At 32.6% G+C, this 22,620-nt stretch overlaps 3 protein-coding genes across 7 annotated transcripts; 2 read left to right on the top strand and 1 right to left on the bottom strand.

Annotated features, from left to right (window-relative positions):
* The first annotated feature begins 756 nt into the window (after positions 1 to 756).
* LOC108735283 (QRFP-like peptide receptor) lies at positions 757 to 4,539 on the top strand. The gene is made up of 6 exons (XM_018467188.1): positions 757 to 1,496; positions 2,621 to 2,742; positions 2,986 to 3,109; positions 3,359 to 3,564; positions 3,892 to 4,173; positions 4,246 to 4,539. The coding sequence occupies exons 1-6, from the start codon at positions 1,212 to 1,214 to the stop codon at positions 4,421 to 4,423; spliced, it is 1,197 nt and encodes a 398-aa protein (XP_018322690.1). The 5' UTR covers positions 757 to 1,211; the 3' UTR covers positions 4,424 to 4,539.
* Positions 4,540 to 5,273: 734 nt separating this feature from the next.
* On the top strand, positions 5,274 to 7,534 carry LOC108735213 (serine palmitoyltransferase 1). Of its 2 annotated transcripts, XM_018467055.1 has the most exons (11): positions 5,274 to 5,403; positions 5,463 to 5,501; positions 5,568 to 5,669; positions 5,721 to 5,819; positions 5,876 to 6,017; positions 6,080 to 6,212; positions 6,269 to 6,407; positions 6,464 to 6,655; positions 6,713 to 6,824; positions 6,881 to 7,131; positions 7,186 to 7,534. In XM_018467055.1, the coding sequence occupies exons 2-11, from the start codon at positions 5,481 to 5,483 to the stop codon at positions 7,312 to 7,314; spliced, it is 1,320 nt and encodes a 439-aa protein (XP_018322557.1). In that variant the 5' UTR covers positions 5,274 to 5,403; positions 5,463 to 5,480; the 3' UTR covers positions 7,315 to 7,534. The 2 variants fall into 2 exon arrangements, with proteins under 2 accessions (XP_018322557.1, XP_025833359.1); XM_025977574.1 differs by having other exon boundaries at positions 5,274 to 5,501.
* Positions 7,535 to 8,016: 482 nt separating this feature from the next.
* On the bottom strand, positions 8,017 to 12,244 carry LOC108735215 (neprilysin-4). 4 transcript variants are annotated; one of them, XM_018467059.1, is made up of 19 exons: positions 12,104 to 12,244; positions 11,925 to 12,051; positions 11,614 to 11,774; positions 11,475 to 11,554; positions 11,259 to 11,418; positions 10,999 to 11,189; positions 10,752 to 10,944; positions 10,492 to 10,694; positions 10,253 to 10,432; positions 9,983 to 10,194; positions 9,846 to 9,929; positions 9,649 to 9,787; positions 9,367 to 9,594; positions 9,187 to 9,298; positions 8,918 to 9,127; positions 8,749 to 8,855; positions 8,528 to 8,626; positions 8,214 to 8,290; positions 8,017 to 8,152 (listed from the first exon to the last, which is right to left on the bottom strand). In XM_018467059.1, exons 2-19 carry the CDS (start codon positions 11,984 to 11,986, stop codon positions 8,053 to 8,055), a joined length of 2,598 nt encoding a protein of 865 aa, XP_018322561.1. In that variant the 5' UTR covers positions 11,987 to 12,051; positions 12,104 to 12,244; the 3' UTR covers positions 8,017 to 8,052. The 4 variants fall into 4 exon arrangements, with proteins under 4 accessions (XP_018322561.1, XP_018322560.1, XP_018322562.1 ...); XM_018467058.1 differs by having other exon boundaries at positions 11,925 to 12,037; XM_018467060.1 differs by having other exon boundaries at positions 11,925 to 12,025.
* Positions 12,245 to 22,620: the final 10,376 nt, after the last annotated feature.

The raw sequence follows: 22,620 nt of genomic DNA, 5'->3' as shown, positions 1-22,620 counted from the left end.
TAAAAAAGCACATAAAGTGAATGCATGTATATAACCCACCTATTCATATATTTTATGTCGGTTTAAGATGGATATTTATTTTTAGAAAGCTTTTAATCTATTTCTGGGGGTCAACACTTTTGCGAAGTTGTTGATAAATATTAGGGTCTTCTTAAATTTTCTAGTTACTGATTTATATGCTCATATTACACGATATACAACATCAAGGAGCCACTAATTTTAATCAGCCAGCCAAGGTTTGCATTCATCTCACAAATAATTGCTACGAAAACAGAAAATTAACTAATACAAAAATAAAATCACTTATATGCATATTATTTTCTTTAATAAGCTTTTGCCTAACATGCAGAACTAAAATGCTAAAATATTTTTTATAAAACACGCCGTACACAAATAGATACATAAAAGTTTAATTAAAAGAGTGTGTAAAAACAAACGCCCTGTGTTGTTCTAACGTAAAAACTTTAGCTTTATGATAAAAAAATAAATAAAAGTTAAATTAAATGGGTAGTTACGTTAAAAACACACTGTGTTGTCGATAAAGTTATTAACAAATCGAATAAACAATTGACAGACACTCTCAAGTGCACATTTATGCTTAGCCAAATATTTGATTTGCCGCTTTTCCGCATCTTATCAGATAAAAATAATGAAATTATGACGTCCTCTGGTGTGAAATTGATATTGTCGATAATTCGATTAGGTGCAGCATATGAACCACGTTAAATTTAAAAATATTGAGATAAAACAGCATTTGTGTATTTATTTTATTTAAGAATGAAAATGAATTAAATTTTGCGAAGTAGATGTTTGCAAGTCAAAAATAGAATGTAGCTGAGGGATTTCTATTTAATGGCGCCAGAGAGAGAGCGTTTTTAAAAGTATCTGCGAGCATTAAATGAAAATATTTGCCTCTTGATGCGCAGAATTATCTAAATTACATCACCTATTATCACGAACATATTGAATCCCTATTCCTGATAGGATGTTGCACACAACCTGGATAAAGCGTTCATAGATACATACATATGTACATGTATTTTGAGAGCGTCGTAATATAGACGCCAGAACCTGTTAGCTTAAATGCTATTTCATCCTGATCAAGTCGCTCTTTAGCCACGCATAAAGACGCGTCAATAAGTCCTTGGGGATAACAAGGGAAGTGCTTTTTAAATGATTTTATGTAATTGACTTGTTTTTTTCTTTTCACAATGATCTGGCTTTCGTTAAGCACAGTCCTTTACGAAGTGAACGAATACGAGTATGAAGAAGATTACGAATATAATTTTAGTGAATCTCATTCTACATTCTACTGGGAAGAACTTTTGCCTACTGTTCTAGTTTATGGCGTTACCTTACTTCTAGGATTAACTGGGAATTCTTTAATAGTGTTTACCACTTACAGATACAGAAGGATGCAAAGTTCTACAAACGTTTTACTAGCAAGCTTAGCTTCGGCTGATCTACTTCTCATCATCTTCTGCATACCTGTGAAGGTACATGTTAAAATTTGATGTTGTGAAGTTAATGTGCAGTTTATTTGGTCGCCCTGTATAAAGTAGTTTTGCTAAATTGTAATATTAGATGGCCTTTTCGCTAATTTATCTATGAAAGTTCATTTCTTTATCAAATAAAAAGTGCGGTTGCCACTTTGTTCTTATTCAGCTGATTAAGATTGCAAAACGTATTTCTGCATATTCGCGCAAATTTCACGTTAAAGATTCGATCAAAATGATACACATTAATTAAATCGAACTGAATTAATCAATGTGCTATGTTTTGCTATCATAATTAGTAATGTTATATTATGCAATAATGTATAGAAGTAATAATTTTTAATATGCCATTATNGTGTTGTCGATAAAGTTATTAACAAATCGAATAAACAATTGACAGACACTCTCAAGTGCACATTTATGCTTAGCCAAATATTTGATTTGCCGCTTTTCCGCATCTTATCAGATAAAAATAATGAAATTATGACGTCCTCTGGTGTGAAATTGATATTGTCGATAATTCGATTAGGTGCAGCATATGAACCACGTTAAATTTAAAAATATTGAGATAAAAAGCAATTTGTTTAGTACATAAATAAGCACTTAATTTAACGATAAAATCCTACTATGTAATAAATAAAAAGTGATAGATACATTAATTATTATAATAAGCGCAAGCATTAACACTGAAGCACATTATTTAATTATCTATTAAGCATATGAAAATTTACGCTTATTAATTAATATGTACAATGTACATATAATATTCAAGTATTTAATTGCGATGCGGTCTGAATTTGTAGAACGAGTGTTTATACAATTCCGACTCGATTCAAAGTCTTGATAACAACGTTTTAACGAAATAGTTAGTTTTAGGTTCGTCTTGGAGCTATTTTTAACTTTTATGTACAACTCCAAGTGCTATCAGAAGAAATAAATTAATTCCAGCAATAAAAATTGGAATGTTATAGGTTCAATACGATGCGATGCGACGCGATCTAAAAGTCATGTCGTTAACATTAAAGCCCTTTGATACGAACTGAATATATTTTTTTATTTTTAAAAAGCTTGTTTTCTTTTGGTTTGCTCTGAGAATTAAACTTTTGTTTCTCCATTTGTTGCAGGTTGCCAAACTTTTTTCGTACACATGGGCCATGGGGGCCTTCCTTTGTAAAACTGTACATTACATGCAGAATGTTTCTACAATATGTTCGGTCTTGACATTAACCGCAATTAGCATTGAAAGGTGAGTTACGAAAGAAAAATATTTCAAAAACAGTGCATCTAACGTTGAGTAGCTGTATAGCTACTACTGAGTTACTTATTTTCCTTTTAATTTCTAAAAAAAAAAAGGAAATCTAGGCGAACACGTGTTATTCATCAGATACAGTTAGTTCGAAAAGTGTTTTGACTTCAGATATCTTATGGCATAGGAATATACCACGTATGCAGATGTATGTTACATTTAACGTGATGTATCTTTTTTTAGGTATTACGCTATAGTGCATCCCATGAAGGCTAAATATATTTGCACTATCAGTCAAGCTAAGAAAATTATTATACTTACGTGGATGGTATCGTTTTTGTTAGGCTTACCTATACTTTTTGTTCAGGTAAACCCGCAAAAAAAAAAAAACCACGTTATCTTCACCTATACGAAATCAAAAATGCGACTAATCTTAAAACAAACCGATAACTAAACTTTTATCAAATTAATAACAGTCAAAGAGCCCTCTAATTATTTAATTATTATAACATAATCCCAATTTATTTAACGATAATTGGATTATCTTTTCATCCCCTAAAATTCCCAGAACATCGACTATAACACTTTTAAGATAATAATGGAACATGAATTTTAGATTCAAATGCCAGTAGGTGATAAGAACAAAGCGTACTGGTGCGTTCGAAATTGGGACAACATTTCTCTTTGGAGATTTAACGAAATATATATATTATTATTGGTTTTTATTTGTCCATCAATAATTATGAGTTTTGCGTATTCCTTTATATGCTGGGAAGTATGGAGAGTCATGGAGAGACGATCTATTATGACCAGCAGAGATGCGTAGGTTTATCACAATATAATAATTAATGGAATATTTAGAATTAATTTTCAACGACTAACGTTTAACTTGATTATATTACTGCTAATACAAGCTTTCTGACGCCTCCATCAAGCCGTTTTGGGAAATTCCCCCCGTTCTAACGTTTCATTGTTCTTACTTAGCCGATGGTATTTTCAATGGTGACTTGGCCGATACTCAGACGTAATGTTTCAAGTCTCCACTGGAGATACCATGAGGGAAGAATGGCGAAATGTTTAAAAAAGAAGAATTCGAATGCCTCTTACTTATCATAGTTTTTAAAAAATTTATGAGGTGTTTAATTTTAGACTGTCTTCAAAACATTCGACTCACTGTAAGCAACTAGAAAGTTTTCATTTGACAGAATCTTCGAAAAGATCTGAGTACAAAATTAGAGCTTATAGAGACGATACGCGTATGGTAAAACAAGTGATTTATATGTTAGTGACTGTTGTGGTGTTATTTATTGTATGCTGGGGACCAGTATTAATTGATAACGTTTTAACTGCTTATGGACAACTGCCCATACAACGGACAGGAAATTTGAAATATATGGCCACAGCGTTTCATCTAATGGCGTACTTTAATAGGTAAAACTTGAATCAATAAAGGATTTTGTAAAGAAATCGAAACATGGTTGCCATAAATTTGTTTCATTTCAGTTGCATAAATCCTATAATCTACGGTTTTATGTCAAAAAATTTCAGAGAAAGCTTCCAATTAGCTTTGTGTTGTAAACTAGAGCCTCGATCAACAAAAATACGTAGCAGTAGAATGGTTAGCAGTTTCCATAGGATCTCTAGGTCTGGTTCTCAAACAAGGACAACGTCCCTTAGATAATAATTTTTAAAACAAATTAAACGAAATGTCTTTGACCTCGTTTACTATATTACTACAAATTTTAAACTGAGAGCCTTTTCAGTATTACTTATAAGTATTTATTTGAATAAAAAATTAAGGAATTGGTCTGTTTTGCTCTATCTTATACAAATTAATCTGATTACTTAAAAACGATCCCCATTATTATTATCAATACTATTGAAAAGGATAATATATCCATTCCAAATAGTCTCAATTTACAAAAAAGTTGTGTAGAATTTGATGGTGAAAACGAAATATTGATAAAAATTAATATAATAGAACAGTAATACATTTAAATCAGTAGTCAGACAAAAATGCGCTCGTAAAGTTTCGGTAGCTAGAAAAAGAGTTGTGGAAGATTTAAATAGCTATACAAGTATAGAAAATTACGAAGAATTTAATGGTGCAAACAGAATTATAATTGAAGTCGACAATAAAAAGTTAGAGTCAATCAAAGATTTAATTAACGCAAAAAAGCGCTCGTAAATTTTTAGTGTGATAGACACGTTTTTGCCGTTTCACAAATGAAAATTACAAAAATAAATGCAATGAATTTCATAAACAAACGCATTTTAACTTTAAAATGTTTATATGAATGCAATAAATTCAAAAGGATGCCTTTACTTTGGTTATCATTACAATTCATCTTCCAGATCATAAAATAAATGTATTCTTTTTATTACATTTCAATAGAAATTATAATCTTTTTTCATTTTAACAAAAATTCCCACAATCATTATTTTCTTACTTTTCACCCTTTTTACAGTATCTATTACTTTTTCAAAAGTTTTTGGTTCCTTTTTTTAGCGCATGATCCTGAATGTTGTAATTACACTAGCGGTAGAGTGAGGAGTTGGCTATGGTTGAGTTTCTAACCTATAACACTTCCATTATAAATTTATGATGATTATTTAACAGTAAATGAATTGTAATATTGAACAGTATCCCTCTTTGTTTTAGTAATATTTCAGTAAATAGTTATTATTAGTGCTGTGCTTCTAAGATACTTATTTTCTAGGTTGTAACTGTTACAAAAATGGTTAACCTTTATTCTGATGTAAGTGTTAATAAACTGCCTGCTTCTAATTATGAATTAAATGTTACTTGAAATGTTTATTTTTAGTCTGTTAAATATCTTTCACTGATACCCTTAACGATTGTGTTCATCATACTGTTAATTGTTCTAACTAAGAAACGCAATCGTAAGCAAGGAATACCTCAGGAGGTAATGCAGTTATAACAGTACAAATATTTGGAATTACTTTCTGCGTTTTAGGTTATTGAAGAAAGAATTAGAAACTTTCAACCAAAACCCCTCATTGATCCTGATAATATTGTAAATGATAATACTTTAGAAAGACTTCAGCCAAACGAGGTACAATTATCTGTTTTGCTTAAATGTATAATTGTAAGTGACCTTGATCGTTTTAGTCTGACCCTGACTGTTTAAATTTAGTAAAGGTAAACTATTATTGCTTTCTTGATAATTTGGATATTCGCAGAAGTGCAGAAACATGCATTAAGAAGTATGGAGTTGGTTCTTGTGGCCCTAGAGGTTTTTATGGTACAATAGGTACTAATAATTATAATTTAACATTTACATATCCCTAGTTTGAATTTAATTCTATGTTTAAGACATTCACCTCCTATTAGAAGATCGTTTAGCTAAATTTATGCAAATGGAAGAAGCTGTACTTTACTCATATGGTTTTTCAACTATAGCAAGTGCAATAGGTGCTTACTGCAAAAAATCTGATTATATATTTGTGTACGTTATTATTTATATAAGCAGGAATTCATCATTTATAAAGTTAATTATTTTAGAGATGAAAATATAAGTTTTTGTGCAAAGCAAGGATTACTAGCAACTAAAGGCAGAGAAATCTATTTCAAACATAATGATGTTAATGATCTGGAAGCTAAAATGCACTCCATAAGTCAGTTGGAAGATAAAGACAAAAATGTAACTTGTACTATTTGTTAATGGCCCCACAAAGATTACTTTCATTTAATTTATAGCAAAAGAAAAAGATATTTAGAAAATTCATAATAATTGAAGGTATTTATGGTGCTACAGGTCAAATTTGTCCCCTTCCTGAAATTTTAACATTGTGCAAGAAATACAAGGTCCGCATCTTTATTGATGAGACCTATTCTTTTGGTGTATTAGGGACAACTGGAAAAGGAGTGACTGAACATTTTGGTGTTGATGTAAGACTAGTAGTAGTAGTATTTTTCTTAAATTAAGTCTTACTAAAACTATTTTAGAGATCTGAAGTAGATATGATAATGGGAAGTTTGGAAGGTGCTTTAGGTTCAATAGGAGGCTTTTGTGTGGGGGCGTCAGTCATCATAGAGCATCAAAGACTGTCTGGTCTTGGTAACAATTTAAATTAAATATTATTATTTTTTTTTATGATAATTTTCACCCTTAAGGTTACTGTTTTTCTGCATCTTTGCCACCGTTCCTGTGCCAGGCTTCCTTATGTGCCTTAGACAAATTAGAGCAGTGTCCAGAATATATTTCAACTTTGAAAGACGTCTCAGTTTCTGTTAATAATGCATTATCCAACTTGAAAGGATATACTATCCTTAATTCTGATATCTCACCTGTTAAGGTGTTGACTTTATCCAAAAGCTTTTCACGTGAAGAAAGAATCAGCAATGTTAATAAAATATACACATATGTAAGTTGTAAAATAACTTGCTGAACGATTTATATTTAATTTCCTGTATTGTAGTGCGCACAAAAGGGTTTATATTTAGACCTTGTTGATATGGGTTTGAGATTACACTGCCACATGCAAATGCCAGACCCAGCTATCGATAGAATTAAAGATACACTAAGTGATGCACTGAAAATTATTTAAATAATGTTATAAGTAACGCTACAAAGTTGCATCACATTATAATCATTCCTGTTGTGTTCATCTTATTTTTTCTTTTTTTCGTGTTACTTCTGATCGTGTTCAGAATTAGAGTTTAAAAATGATAATGTTTATTAGTAATGTTTTGTTTTATGTTTTAACTAAACGTTCGAATTAATGTTACATGCGTTCTCAAGTTAATAAATAAAATGTTTGAATTATAGATTGTTCTTGGCTGCTAACTTTACGTGTATGATGCGAAAATTATTACAAATTATATAATTTTAGTTATTATTTTAACAATGTTGATACATAGCAACAAAAAAGTGAATTCTATTATTACAGTCAACTTATTAAAAAAAAAAAAAGAGAAAATTAATTTAAAAAGTAGTAACAGTAAGGAAAATGTTATTAATAATATATTTCAATGATGAATATACTGTTTACAGAGTGTTCTTTTTACTTTGAAAATACTTTCTAGTTAACTAAAGTAGGTATATTTTTAAACGGTTTCTTTTTGTGTTAATGTATAAAAGTCAATCACAAATACGTAGGTACAGATAATATTCGTTCATTATTAACATTAAGGGCTGTAGTATGTATAGGGTGGTTCATNATGCATTCTTACGTACGTTTTGAAGTAAATAAATAAGCTGTATAAATAATAAATTGATTTATTTGTTTTTGACTAGTTAATAACGTAAATTAAAACAAAAATTTTTATTAAACAAATGTTTACATTTACCAAATGCTGCATTTAATAGGAGGGTTCATACGAGATCCTGTAGGACAGTGATATGCATCAGAAAACTCCTGGAAATTACTGAGAGTTCCAATTACTCTAAAAGGTTTTTATGCAAGATTAATTCATACAATATATGTTAAATATTATATAATTTTACCGATATCTCCCAGGGGAATGCACTGCTGTTTTAAGCTTATTTCTGGCTGCTTCTGGTCGTGTAGATCCACACCAAACCTTAAAACTTGCTGTTAAGTATTTTTTACAATATGAATGTTTAAAGTGTTTATTAATTAATGATTAAGTATTATTTTTTGCGACACCCTGTATATAATTTTGAATAGATTCCATAGAAAATATCACAGAACTAGCTGTGGTCCGTCAAGTGGCGCCACCACACTGTTTGTTTGTTTGAACTAATCGTGAATCAAATTTTCAACGCGTTGATAAATTTACTAAATTATGTGTCCTTACCTGTGCGAAATTAAGGAAAAACAGTTGCTTTCCATTCAAATTAATTCCCGGAAGTGTTTCGTTCGCGTCTGGATGCTTGGCCAACCATGCTTCGTATGCCTAAAGGTAGGATTTAAAGTTTTTTTTTGAACGTCCATTTTACTTTATTTTTCCGTAATGGCAACACAAATTTATATAATTAACACGTTATAATTGATTTAAAAAACTTTAACATGTATTACCTTATAAGACTGCTTAATTCCTCCATTATCAGCGATATTTTCGCCTTGTGTATTTGTACCATCAACAGGTAAATTCACTTCTGGGATTATGAAATTATTGTATTGGTCTGAAAATATTCAAATCACTTATTGTTATTTACGATTATTTGTTTAATTGATTGTCACCTACCAATTAAACATTGCGTTCTAAGGTGGAAACTAATTATTGCGGATTCCGACCACCACTTTTGCAAATTTCCTTCCTTATCAAAGAGTCTACCTTTATCGTCAAACCCATGAGTTATTTCGTGTCCAATGACTACCCCAATTCCTCCGTAATTAAGAGAACGAGGGAAGTACTTTTGGTAAAAAGGGGGTTGCAAAATTCCTGCAGGAAACACTGCAAACATGTGTGAAATATTTACTTAAAGTTTAAACAATTTCTTCCTAATAGCTTACTAATTTGATTTTTATTTCTGCTGTAATATGCGTTGACCACAGCAGGTGCTGTGTTCCATAAATTTTTATTTACAACAGTTCCAAGCCTTTTTTGCTCCACTCGAGTTAAATGCTAAAAGTTTAAGTTCATGTACGGCACTTAGTCCATTGTTTCCTTTTTAATCTTAAACCTTTGCTTACCCTCAAGATACTTAAGGTGTTTTCGAAATAAAGATCAGGGTGAACTTTAACATCCATATAACGTTCTGCTAATTGATTTCTGTCTAAAATGAAGTCTGGATATCCAATTTTTAGTCTCATTGCGTCTATTTTATATTTGGCTAACTTCTTTGTGTCCGAATCGAGCCATAACGTATCAGCCAAAATTTCGCGAAAAGCATCTTGAATTTCTTTGGTCATTTGTAAAGTCTTAAATACATAGAAAAAAATAAAAACGTTTATTGATAAGCACAATTTTCTTACGTCATTTTTGCTGTTTTCATCAAAATATCTTCTAACGAACATGTTTCCGAGGGCCATTCCCATATTGGAATTGACTTGGGTAACACAAGTCTGCCATCTTGATGGAGCCCTTTCACGGCCAAATAATATAAAGTAGAACCTAGAAAACCCATTATTTTGTGAATTTAAATTTCAGTTTCATGATTTTAAACACTTACCGTTGTTTCGCTTCTTGAAAGCCCCTTCCCAAATTGTTTACCCTGTGTCTAACGAATCTCCAAATGATATAATTGGAAACAGTTCTAGAAAGCAATACATGTTAAAATATTTCATTTCAATATTACCTCATTATCACCTTCTTGGCGTTTTGCTTAATAGTATCACCAAATTCTGTAAATATTTAATAGAATAACAGACCAACGGCTGAGTAGGTTCTATGTGACCCCCAGATACTATTTTAAAGTATTTCATCCAGTTTATTTGCGGTATGTAAGCGTGTAACTCCCCAATTGTGAGTCTTTTATAAATTTCAGTAACATTTTTTCGAAAATCTGGTGGTGCTATAATCTTTCAACATCAAATAAATAATTTAGAAGCACGAAGTTAATCTTTAATTGGTAAGTACCTGCGCCAATTTTGTTTCAAAATCGATTATATCCTCAGCATCTTCAGTTGCCTTTGCTATCGGTGCTCCGAGAAGTGTTGCTATAGATATCATGTAATTTTTGTAAGCACTTACGTACTTGAAGTTAATCGGGTCTAAGAAATAATCCCTTGTTGGAAGTCCCAAAGTAGTTTGGTCGATCTGTTTTATTATAAAATTGATTAAAATTTAGGGTTGCAATAGATATGTTTTTATTATACTTGCAAAACAAACTCGTTAGAGTTCTTTATATCAGGTCCAACCCATTCGGATATAAGAATATCGTTGTTGTAAAGCCTTAGTTGTCCTACTAGCCATATCCAATCGAAGTGGGTTTCGTCCCAGTTGGAGTCAATCATGGGCCAACTCCCTAAGCGTTTGAGGAGTTCGTGTAACGGACGGCTCCCTCGTTTCTCTAGCAAATCTAAAATAATAATTATTTATTAAAAATAATATGCGAAAATCGCTCTTTTGCTTATACCTAAATTCATGCAAGATTTATAGAGATATTTTGCTTTGGTTACAGCGTCATTAACACGGAAGGGTGTCATATTAGCGATAATATTTTCGTTTGATAAAATGGAAGGAATATCGAGAGGTAGATATGATAACCTTTTAGATGTCACGTTATTGTTACTTGCATTCCAAATTTTTGTTTTTTTCAAATCAGAGTCCTGCAAAATCGAGTTTGTTTAATGAATTAGTACAAGAATAAAATTATTGATTACGTCATCTCCGTCTTCTTCCTCTAACAGTTCCTTTAAAACCGAGTCCAAATTTTCGCGTAGCATTTCAAAGGTATCAAACACTGTTCTATCGGCCGGTATAGGGTTGTATTTCGCCCAATTTCCACATGCGTATTGATAAAAATCGGTACAAGGGTCTTCCTTTTCATCCATGAAACGCTTCATTAAATTTGCTACACAGTAATTATGAATCTATAACAGTTGGAGAAACTAATTAAATAATTATTTATGTATTACGTTACCTTGAGCTGTTCGTATTTTATCTTTAGTTATCTTAGTTGTCCAAAAATTTTGATGGTGACTCTTCTGATTTTGTTCTTGATGTTGATTATCCACATTGACAAGATAGAAATTTTGATGTGTATTGTAAAGAAATGATTGAACTTTGTGAGAGTTTGTTGGCTGTAACGTAATAATTTTTAGAAATTTTCTATAAAAAAAAAAGTATCTCCTTTTACCATTTCAATGTTTCTTTTGTATCGACTAGTTTGAGTGGTTGTAAAAGTCTTAGCTGGGTCATAATGGAACGAAGAAATATCTAGTGTTTTGAAGGAAATAATTTATTAATTTTGCACCCTTAAAATACTGAAGTCTTACCTGTTAAATTGTAATTATGATTGTTTTTTGCTGGTGTTGAGAATTTGAAGATAAGATGATTTATTACCAGAACCAAAATGGTCACAGCTAGCAAAACGATAGGCAGGAATACCAAAAGTTTAAGCTTTGATCTCCACGATTTTTCGTTTCCGATGCACCACCTCAACATAACAAAAAAAAAATCAAGAAATTAATTAAATCCTATTGAACATTCAAACGTAGCACAGCGCGCTTACAGATGTAGATATGTAACGTCAAATTAATTAGCAAGCAGATTTTTCTACTCGTATTATGTAAATATTTGCACGTACCTCACTCTTCCGGAATCGTGTACAGCCAGTCTACAAGAATAACATCTTGTTTTAGATTCCATTTGATGGTTTAGTTGATCATCAACCTGGCTAAACAAAATCTGTAGGAACCCCTAATGAATTTGACCTTAATTCATTAAATAAAATGGGTCATTTTGATTTGAGGAATCTATACTTACGATTTATAATGCGTTATGCGTTTAACGGCGTGTTTTTTTACGTAAAAAAGTACAGAAATATGCAAGAAACTTGTATACGTTACAACTGTCAAATTGACAATGAATGTAATTTTATTTTAATTTGTTGTCGTATTTTTTCTTCGTAACAATCCTGATATTTAAGTGATGCGAGGCGGGAACGCTTGCCTGACCTATTGCTACTTATATTCAATTAAGTAACGTTACAGTTACAATGGTCGGATTTATGGTACCTATTCAAAGGGAAAATTTTACCATTTACGTATCATGGAAGTAATTAACTTCAATTAACTGTTAAACTACATAAATTAAATACAACATTACCTTATTATCTATATTTTATTAGGTACACACATGTACTTGTTTAAAGTTAAAAATGCGTGAGCGTCTCTAGCGAATCAAACAATTAACAGTAATCATTTACTATTATCTAATGTAGACACTATTGTTCAGTTATTTTTAATGTCAGGTTTAAACCAAGGGGCCATTTTAATAGCGTTGTTTTTATAAAGTGATATTTTATTATTGTGTGTGTGCGTGTGTGTGTGTGTTTTTTTTTATTATAATTTCAGTCAAAAACTTCTCTTAAAATCATTATTTGTTTTTGTTTCTTCGAACTACAAATAGCATCTGCCCTTCGCAGCAAATAATGTATTAAGGTGTTGTCGGAATTGGTATAATTATAGGACATAAGTATCACAACTTTGCCGTCCGAAAACTGCTGAATCACAAATGTGCTTAGACTGTTACTGTTTCCTCTATACCACTTAAGCCACAAAAAATACATTCCTTGCCGTCGTACACTCTACAAGCAAAAAACTAAAGCATTTGTAAAACTGCAATTGAGATATTCTTTGCTGAAGTAATTTATCTTAAATTTGGTTTATTTTTTAGCAATACGAGGGTGGATTGATAAGTTTCCGGCCTGACCAAGAAAAACAAGGTTTTTAAAAATTTTTTTTTTTTATTTCTCAACATAATCTCCTCCAAGGCTGATACATTTCTCATAGCAGTGTTCCAGTCTATTAATGCCATCTCTATAGACTGATTCGTCAAGCTCCTCAAAATAACCATTTACAGCTTCGATTACTTCTTCATTGTCCGCAAATCTCTTACCGCCAAGCCATTTTTTGAGATTAGGGAACAGAAAATAGTCACTCGGGGCTAGGTCTGGAGAGTAAGGAGGGTGCGGCATCAATTCAAACTTTAGATCGTTGATTTTAGCCGTCGCAACGATTGACGTGTGCGCTGGTGCGTTATCGTGATGAAACAAGATTTTTTTCTTCGCCAGATGAGGTCGTTTAATTTTCACCTCGTGGCTCAAACGTTGCAATAAGTCTGCGTAGTATTGACCAGTGATAGTATTACCCTTTGCAAGGTAATCAATGTATATAATACCTCTTGCATCCCAAAAAACAGTAGCCATAACCTTGTTCGCCGAAAAAATTGTTTTTGCCTTCTTTGGAGTTGGTTCCCCTGGTCCAATCCACTGTTTAGACTTTCTGTTCTTTGGTTTCAGGAGTGTAGTGGTGGACCCACGTTTCGTCAACGGTTACGAATCGACGCAAAAATTCGCTTGGATTACGCTTATACAATGACAAATTTGCGGTAGAAATGTTTTTTCGAATCAATTTTTGGTCGACTGTTAGCAAACGCGGCACCCATCTTGCACAGAGCTTTTCCATATGCAAATGTTGGTGCAAAATATGTTGCACACGTTCATATGACATCTTACAGGTCTCAGCTATCTCACGCACTTTCAATCTGCGGTCTCCCAGCACTATTTGATGAATTTTTTCGATCATATCTGGAGTTGTGACCTCAACGGGGCGTCCTGAGCGAGGCCCATCAGAGGTGCTCACACGACCCTTTTTAAACTCGGAAACCCACTGCTTAACGGTTGAATATGACGGGGAGGATGTCCCCAGTGTTGAGTCCATCTCTTTTTTAATTTCCTTCGGCGTTAACCCCTTCAAATAAAAGTATTTGATGACAGCACGATTTTCCTGCTTTTCCATTTTTACGAAAACCACAGAGGCGTCTTGTTCAGCGTGCTGTCAAACCTACACTAGCAAGGAGATCGGGCTGAAACTATAGCTACAAGCTATCCAAGGATGGTACTATAGAATGTCACCTCAAGGTAGGCCTAGTGGCGTCATCTCTTGGTTAGGCCGGAAACTTATCAATCCACCCTCGTAAATGTATCAACTTCCCCGCATATAATTTACAATAATCCGACGTAAATATTACAGTTACCATTTCCTCTTAATGTGATTTTAGCGACACAAAATTGTTACTATTTTTCGGAGTTGACTATCTGTTAGTAATATTAGATAATAGACGATAGCGGTAAGGTTAATAAATAATAGTCACATCCTAAGAGGAAGCCAAAGTAAGTGATCAGAAGCGGCTTCTAGATTACAATGACTCTTCGACAGGGCACTTAGAAGAAGCTCTAGTTTATTAAAAGCATCAAAACTTTAAAGCAATACATGTCAGCTTTCGATATAGGGCTATTAATTACGGTTCCGATGACTTTCAGTTTTGTCACACTGTTTTTATTAGCTTTAAAAGGATATAATGCGCAGGGCGTACTATTTTTTTTTTTATTGGATTACTTAACAAAAAGGCATAGATATAAGTCTTACGTGAGTCTTGAATCGCAGCAAGAGTTTAATGTATTAATTAAACAAAATGTTTGTTCAGTTATTTAATATTGCATGATATATATGTAAGTCGTATTTGGTAATAATAATAATTGTTGTATTGTTAGACTTCAGACACTAAATTTTTACAAAATACAAGAGAAAGCTAGCTCCCTTTTGAATTAAATTCAACTCGGTGAATTCAAAGACGATATTTATTCAAATGCTTCTCTGAAATGTTTTGGAATTCTCTTGGCAAAAATAAGATATTTCGCTGGTCTCTGTATTTTACAAAACTGACAAACGCCAGTAAATATACATAAACGCCCTAGGATAATTTTATGCGGCAGCTTTCAACTGGCAATTTGAAGCACCAGTGTTGAACTTTGGTCGATAGCAGACAAGGGAAGCCTTCCCCAAGCTTTGTCCAAACCGAAATCTTCGAAAAAAAAAAACCTTCCGGAAAAATCTTATTCTACAACAATTCTGTCATACGAAAAATTTGAAAATTGTCATGCCTTTTTTTAAATGTCTCGCATAAATATTTGTAAATTGTTTATATGTATATAATTAGTCTAATACTATATATAAACAATGATTTGAAAATAGTCAGAATTTCTTTTTTATTAATTTTCAAACTGTAGTACCAGGATTTTCGTTATTGAAAATTTATAACAAAGTAATGCATTCTATTTTTACTTTTATTTGAAGCCGGGCCTGTTTTCCTGGACTGATGCAGATCCAGTAACCAAATACATCAACAAAGCTCGCGGAAAATATTCGACATATTATGTATGTATATGTAATACGTATCATTCTTTAGTAGGTACATATTTATGTGGAATGCAAAATGTACATTTCAAATGTAAAATTCTAATAGATACGATTTTAGTCGTTGCGTAATATTATACTAGTATTGTTAAATTCTCCTTGCGATGTCTTTCTAATGGACGAGATTGTTTACAATACAACTCGCCTTATCGCAAAATCGTAGTAAAAAAGCTCACAAAAAACGTCTGCCGTTGAACAATATTGAAGTTATTTTCTTTTAAATTTCTGGCGTGTAACGTGAATTTTATACATTCAGTACGTGTTTAAGTCTGTAACGATACCATCGTTTGAAGACATTTTCGTGTAATTGTGTGCGGTGTTAATTAATAGAAATACATAAAACATTTGTTTCTCGTTTCCAAGTGTACCTACGATACCACAGATCGTTACCGGTGAGTTTTTTTAACTATAGATGAGTAAGGGGCTTATTTAAAACATGTAGAATAAGATTTGATGGTGAAAGGGTCACAATGTGCCGTTTTATTTTTACATTTGAGGTTTCCGCATTAGGTAGGTGTTTTAACTTTTGACATAAACTGTTGAAAGTCGGCCTATGTGGCCTTTTATTTAAACGGTAACTCGATTATTCAGATGAGGACTGCGGTGGAAACGGAAAATAATAAAGTCCTCACACCAAAGATGAGAAGTTAGAACGATGTATCCAAGTTTAACACTATTAGATACAACGGGTAAAAACCAGTGGATTCGATTGCAGGGGAACATAAAAATAAAATTTATTATTTACCACGTTACGTAATATTATAGAAGCGTTGGTTAATTTCATCGTTGAAATTGACGTTTTAATGGTCATTTAAATCCAGAAAGTTATACATACCTACCTATTATCAGAGAAGATAGATCTCTATGATTTGGTTGCAACACAAAAACGCTTTTTTCGTTAATTAATTAATATCTTTTAAACCGCTTAGTAAAGTCAGATAAAATTTTGTAAAATCCCAGTCATTGTAAATTTAAATCGATGTTTAGGATCTGGCTGGGTACCGAATAATGACGCCGGGTACTTGGCAGTGCCGGGTTATTCTGGCAGACACCAGCAATAATAGTTTAATAAAATGTAGATTTTACCTCTTTACTTTGCTCGCTTTGATGTCCTAAATAGATGTCAAAAGTCATCGTCGACTACATAAAACTCTATCAGTATTTTTCTTTTGTTTCTCCTTTTCTGTACCCTTAGAAATGTGTGTTCAAAATTTCATGATGTTCGGTTGTGTAGTTAATTAATGTTACAATTTCTGTCGCCTGTAGGCATATTAGGTTTTGATTAACGATAACTTATTAGTATGGTTTTGCAAACTTTTAGTTTTTGTAAATATGATAGGTTCATTTCAACGGTTTCAACTTAATCCCTTCGTAGAAAATCCAGTAACCTAGAATTAAAATTTGATTGGTTTTTGAAAGGGACTTTGGTTTGGGACGTTGGGGAGTGTGTTATTTAACGAAAGGCCCAGGAAGACGAGCCGTTATTAACTGTAGTGGTTGGTTTTGCTGGGTACCTCACCGCGTACCGGGTACTCAGTTATCTGGTACTCGCTAATTACTAAATTAATGCACCGGGTATTAATTTTTGTAAATGTTATAGGCTCATTTCAACGGTTTCAACTTAACCCCTTCGTAGAAAATCCAGTAACCTAGAATTAAAATTTGATTGGTTTTTGAAAGGGACTTTGGTTTGGGACGTTGGGGAGTGTGTTATTTAACGAAAGGTCCAGGAAGACGAGCCGTTATTAACTGTAGTGGTTGGTTTTGCTGGGTACCTCACCGCGTACCGGGTACTCAGTTATCTGGTACTCACTAACCACTAAATTATTACCCGGTGCATTTCTAAAGGCATCATAAGTATGTATATGCATATGATCGTACGAAATGAAACAATTTAGAACAGTTCAATAAGAATAAAATTATAGACAGCCCTTATTATACAAGAAAATAAAAAAATATATTCTAATTAAAATGTAGCAAAGAATTGAGTGTTGTATAAAAAATAAAAGTATTGTTCTGGGAATACCGGTATACCTACTAATTTGTTCTTTTAATGTTTTTGATTAAGACGTCGAAAGAAAACATCTTTTGATTCTTTAAAAACGTACAAAGACAATGGTGTTTGATTTTGTTTGACGCTGGTCTACACACAACAAAAGTGCCGACTAGCTGTCAGCTGAAATAGTTAAGTGTTTCGGCTACAAAAGGCGCCGTCAATCAGCAACTTTAATGTTACCATTGTGCGATTCTGATCTAAAATGACTTATCATACCAAGAGATCGTTTAACAACTTGGGTGACTCGAATATTATTGCTGAATAAGAGCAAATATAGTTTATCAACTGTACCACGTTTGATGTTTAACAGGTAACACTACAATACCATCATATTTTTGACAGGAATATTTTTAAAAGTAATAAGACTACAAAAGGAAGGTATTCTTTCTTCGCGTGATTCTTTCAGTTCGAATTGTTTCCTGAATTAGTGCTAAACAAAAAATATCTGTTTTAATCTAGCTTCCATTATTATTAGCAGACCATTTCCCTCTTTTAATTTCTATAAAAATGTAACCTATTGCATGTTGAACGTATTTCAGCTGGGGAAGCTTTCACACGACACGGTTTTAGTGGCGTTATTGTTGAACTTCCATTTAATATGCCACTATCTTAAAACAGATCTTCGTATTTGCCAAATGTTTGAAAGAAATTTTCTACCGCTGATGCTTCTCCTAATAAGTTTATTTTACAGTTGAGAATTTGTGAATCATTAAGTATTTACTAAAAAGATAAATAACGAAAAAAAGAAAACTAAATTTGCGATATATATTTTAAAAGTAACTACTCAAAAATATAATAATGAGGGTACCAGCATATGAAATTATTTTTTTTTGACTAAATTAATATACTGATGGCAAATTAACTACATGTTATGTAAGGTAGATTGGCAGGCTAGGGTGAGAGTGTGGTTTCTTTGATAAGCGAACTTTGTAGTTGATGGTGAGTGTATTAGAAGGCATTGGGTTTCCCGATGCATTAGTCCAAAAGTGAATATTATGCACTTTATCAGCAGGGATGTACTTTAGAAGCATTATAATTTGAAGTGCGTCCACTTTTGAAAGAATAAGCCTTAATAGTACCGAAGTGTCAAACAAACTGAATGCATTAAAAGAATTTGTAAAGGGTTCTGTTAAGTCTATGAATTACATTCAAACAAAGTGAAAATATTATTTCAACTCTCGATACCTTATTTACATACAAGAGGACGCATAACACGAAGGTGTATAATGAAAACAAGCAGGCGGTATCTGTAAATATTAGCTGAAGTATTTCGGGGAAAGGTATTTTCAACTCTTGGACCATTACCCATTAAATAGCTTCCAGTCGCCTTCCACAATAATGTTTGGTTTCTAATAGTCATCTCATATATTGACACCAAAATAAATTAAAACATTTTTTTCCTAATTGTTCAATTTGTATCTATCAAAATCCAAACTTACAATCTTGTATTTACTCTAAAATAGATTAAAAAATTAACCTGAACACAACGTTCAACTTTTCAGTTTAGATATTCAGAAGTCTAATCTAAATCAACCTCTACAAATATATGACATGGATTCTAAAGAAATTTGACCGTAGAAAATAAAATAATGAATAATAATCACTCTACAAAATTTGGTTGGCCACAACGTTTAATTTTGGAATTTATCGTTCAACGGCTGCTTTGTTGATGGTCGAGGGAATATGTTTATTTGATTATTTGGTATTGTAAAATATAAAATGACGAACAACTAGTCTATAAAATTGACCCGACCTTATCGTTTCGTGTTTATAAACGTCTTTCTTGTACGCTGTGGTTATATTTTAATTTTCTATATCACATCTCATCGTTGTTATTTACTTAATCGTTGAACGTGCGGAGTCTACTTTTGCCCAATATATCCACCTGAAAAGTGTTGCTTACTCTATCTCCACTTCCTGGGGGGGTCGCTTACAAGACGTACTTGAGCAAAGCTACCACAGGCAGCTCGCTGGCCTCTTCTCACTTTAGTTTAGTTGCTTAGCTCTTGAACCGCCGGACGTTCGCCACTTCTAAACAAATTGCTAGAATGCTGGCCAAACTATGTCTTGTTGACAGATCAAGTTACCGCCGAGATTGGCTCAAATAGGCGATGTCATTTCAGTTCCGATCGTTTCTTTTAACAGTAAATAAACTAGACGACAATGTAGACGCTTTTATATTTCAAGAATATTCACTTTGAATGTATTATCATTTTTAACGTAGGTACAACAATCGTTTGGACTAAATAATAAATTTTACATATATTTATACTGTGAGCGGTTTCATGTTGGAAATTATTTGTTACGGCTCTGTCTGTTCTGTAATGCATAAGTATTTTCCCTTGTCGTTACCATTTTGTCTTATTAGAGTGAAGGGTGGAGTCGCGCATTGCGCTGAACTTATCTATATATTAGTACACTAATTTTAATGACTACCTTAAATGACGTAGCCTATAAATTCTTAATTCCATACCCTATTGCTATAACTCGAAATCCTCTGGTCAACTTGACTTTCTCCACTTTCTTGAATTTCTATGTGTTAGCTTTGTTCCTTAGTCTATTCCATTAAATTCATGAGGGTTAATAATACATAGGTATTTTATTAAGTATTGATCGACTCCAAAAACAATTCCAATTTAGTTATTACATTTGTTTAAAATACCTTTCAGTTGCTCTACGATAAACGAATCAATATAAGCTGTTAAAATCATCAGGAAATGCTTAATATTAAAAAAAAAAAGTAAAAGAAAAATAGCAGTAATTTATATTCACGCTGATTATTCTCAATGAACGCATTGACAATAGGAAATGATTTGGATATATAGTATTATAAATACAGACATTGGATGTTATTTATAGTAATACAATCAAAACATGTTGGCATAGGAGCGCCAAGAAACCACTTTAAAAATTGAATAAAGACGCAAATAAGGAAACCGTATCCTTAATTCAATAAAAGCGACACAATGAGGAGGCTCAGGTATATTTCAGGAGGCATTAAGTTGTTTAGATTGCTTCTATAAATTGACTGCGCTATGTTTACAAAAGTCAATATTAAAAAACGTTTCATCAAAATATAATTCGTCATTTAAAGAAGCGATACAGCATTCATTACACTATGTAAAGTTTGTATATAGTAAAAATTACGGACTAAGCTTTTTTTTACAATTGCTATTATACCAATTTACATGCGGCAACTATCAACGTTTTAAATTATACAAGTGTTACTTTTTAATGCCGTTGGGAATTTTTTTGTTTTTAATTCGACGAATAAGTATGATTGTAATTGCTTATAGTCAAGAGTAAATAAGGTTGTGGTGGTTAAAGACATTAAAAAATTGGGATTAATTAAATAGTTTCTGGTTGATTTCGGTTAGGAGGGGTGGTGTTCCGCCACTGTAGGGCCCTTAAAGAACCGTGCCACGAACGACTAAGGGCAGCGCTAGCGGATACAATAGATACCATTCGGATTGATGTCATTGTGAGGCCCTATTGCCATTGAACAGCTTCAAGTGGCGAAACTAAACTGGAAATAAAATAAGCAAACGCCTCTTTAAACGCTACAGAAATAACAAAACGCACCCTGAACTCAACAACTGATTTTGTTGGTACACCTATCGGTGCCCTGATGCTGAAATTCTTTGAGCTTACGTGCATAACAGCTAAATATTTTCGTTTTTGCCGTAGTTGTTTAGCCTGTATTTACACTGCAAAAGGACATTAGGAACTTGCAAGGGGAAGGAAATTGGGAAGTCTCAGAAAATCGCACTAAATAAGTAGTATTATCTTATAATACAGTAGAGAACCTCGATGGTTTAATTAGAAAACGTTAAATTATAATTTCGGTAGATACCAAAAGTACGATTTTCAAGCAGTATCGAATTTATATAAAATTTTTGTGCATGTTAAAGTTCTTGTTAGATTAATAAAAAGCTATATTATTTCCGAATAATATGGGATAGGTACGTTTGTTTTGATGAGCATATACTTTCAGTAGTTAGAATTCTTAATATTTGCAAATCAAGTCCAATTGGTAGAATTATTTGTGGTTTTACCTTTGCTATTAAGTAGCAGCCATCATCATCATCATAAGATCTACTGCTTCTAATATGTTTCTTCTATCCTCCTCCTAACTTCTTTTCTGTCACCCCCCCACCGTCTTCTTTTCATCCCCATAAAAGAAATTAAATGACGCCGCTAGATCCTTACGGAAAATGACCCTCTATGATGCAAACTCTCTTAAAGTTTGCATTTTCTGATAGTTATCGACGTATAGATCAAAAATCTCAAATGGACCTAAGTCGTAAAAAAAACTCAACTTTCTGAGATATGGTCCCTTAAAGTTGCTATGTGTATTGTCAAGGTTTTGGACCAAGGATGATAATGATGCACGCATTTACTTCAAAGTACAGTTGCATGCAACCCAGTCATTTTATTTGTTGTTTAATGTTTATATTAATCTAAGTTACCAAAATATACTGCCGTACATATCATAGGCGTCGTCCTTACGGAAAAATGCAACTTTAAGAGACCGTATCTCAAAAAGATGAGATGCCATTGAGACCTTTGATCTTCACATTGAGAACTGCCAGAATCTAAAATTTCAAAGTTTGTCAGAGGGCCATTTTTCGTAAGGACCTAGCGAGCGCCAATCAATCAATTTTCAAATCGTAATTTATCAATTAAATATTATTTTGTAATAAAAAGGATATTAAAATTTTTAAAATATACTTAGGTAATGTGTATGACAACAAAATTCGTTGAAGTATATTTACAATAACAACTTGAATTTCACAGCAGGCAGTTTTATTCGTTTGACAAAAGAGCTTGCGGGGTATTTGAAAATAAATACTCACCTTGATGATGTCTTGTAGGAGAGATGCGAAATCGTGTTGTGCCAAACCATTCCGCGTGTAAAGCTAAATTTAACGCATGGCCGCCTTTCTATGGCAACAATTGTAATTGTA

The sequence above is a fragment of the Agrilus planipennis genome, unplaced genomic scaffold (assembly GCF_000699045.2).
Source record: "Agrilus planipennis isolate EAB-ADULT unplaced genomic scaffold, Apla_2.0 scaffold15, whole genome shotgun sequence".
Lineage (NCBI taxonomy): Eukaryota > Metazoa > Arthropoda > Insecta > Coleoptera > Buprestidae > Agrilus > Agrilus planipennis.
The sequence above is the reverse complement of the archived record's forward strand: the minus strand, read 5'-3'. Positions and strand labels throughout refer to the sequence as shown.

What these genes read in the sequence shown, in the direction of transcription:
- LOC108735283 (XM_018467188.1), top strand. Translation starts at nt 1,212, where the DNA reads ATGATCTGGCTTTCGTTAAGCACAGTCCTTTACGAAGTGAACGAATAC. An exon ending in TCTTCTGCATACCTGTGAAG is followed by an intron (nt 1,497 to 2,620) that starts GTACATGTTAAA and finishes CATTTGTTGCAG; the next exon opens with GTTGCCAAACTTTTTTCGTA. An exon ending in ACCGCAATTAGCATTGAAAG is followed by an intron (nt 2,743 to 2,985) that starts GTGAGTTACGAA and finishes ATCTTTTTTTAG; the next exon opens with GTATTACGCTATAGTGCATC.
- LOC108735215 (XM_018467059.1), bottom strand. Translation starts at nt 11,986, where the DNA reads ATGGAATCTAAAACAAGATGTTATTCTTGTAGACTGGCTGTACACGAT. An exon ending in CTAACGAGTTTGTTTTGCAA is followed by an intron (nt 10,433 to 10,491) that starts GTATAATAAAAA and finishes ATAATAAAACAG; the next exon opens with ATCGACCAAACTACTTTGGG. An exon ending in TTAAGCAAAACGCCAAGAAG is followed by an intron (nt 9,930 to 9,982) that starts GTGATAATGAGG and finishes ATTGCTTTCTAG; the next exon opens with AACTGTTTCCAATTATATCA.
- LOC108735213 (XM_018467055.1), top strand. Translation starts at nt 5,481, where the DNA reads ATGGTTAACCTTTATTCTGAT. An exon ending in AAATCTGATTATATATTTGT is followed by an intron (nt 6,213 to 6,268) that starts GTACGTTATTAT and finishes TAATTATTTTAG; the next exon opens with AGATGAAAATATAAGTTTTT. An exon ending in TTAATAAAATATACACATAT is followed by an intron (nt 7,132 to 7,185) that starts GTAAGTTGTAAA and finishes CCTGTATTGTAG; the next exon opens with TGCGCACAAAAGGGTTTATA.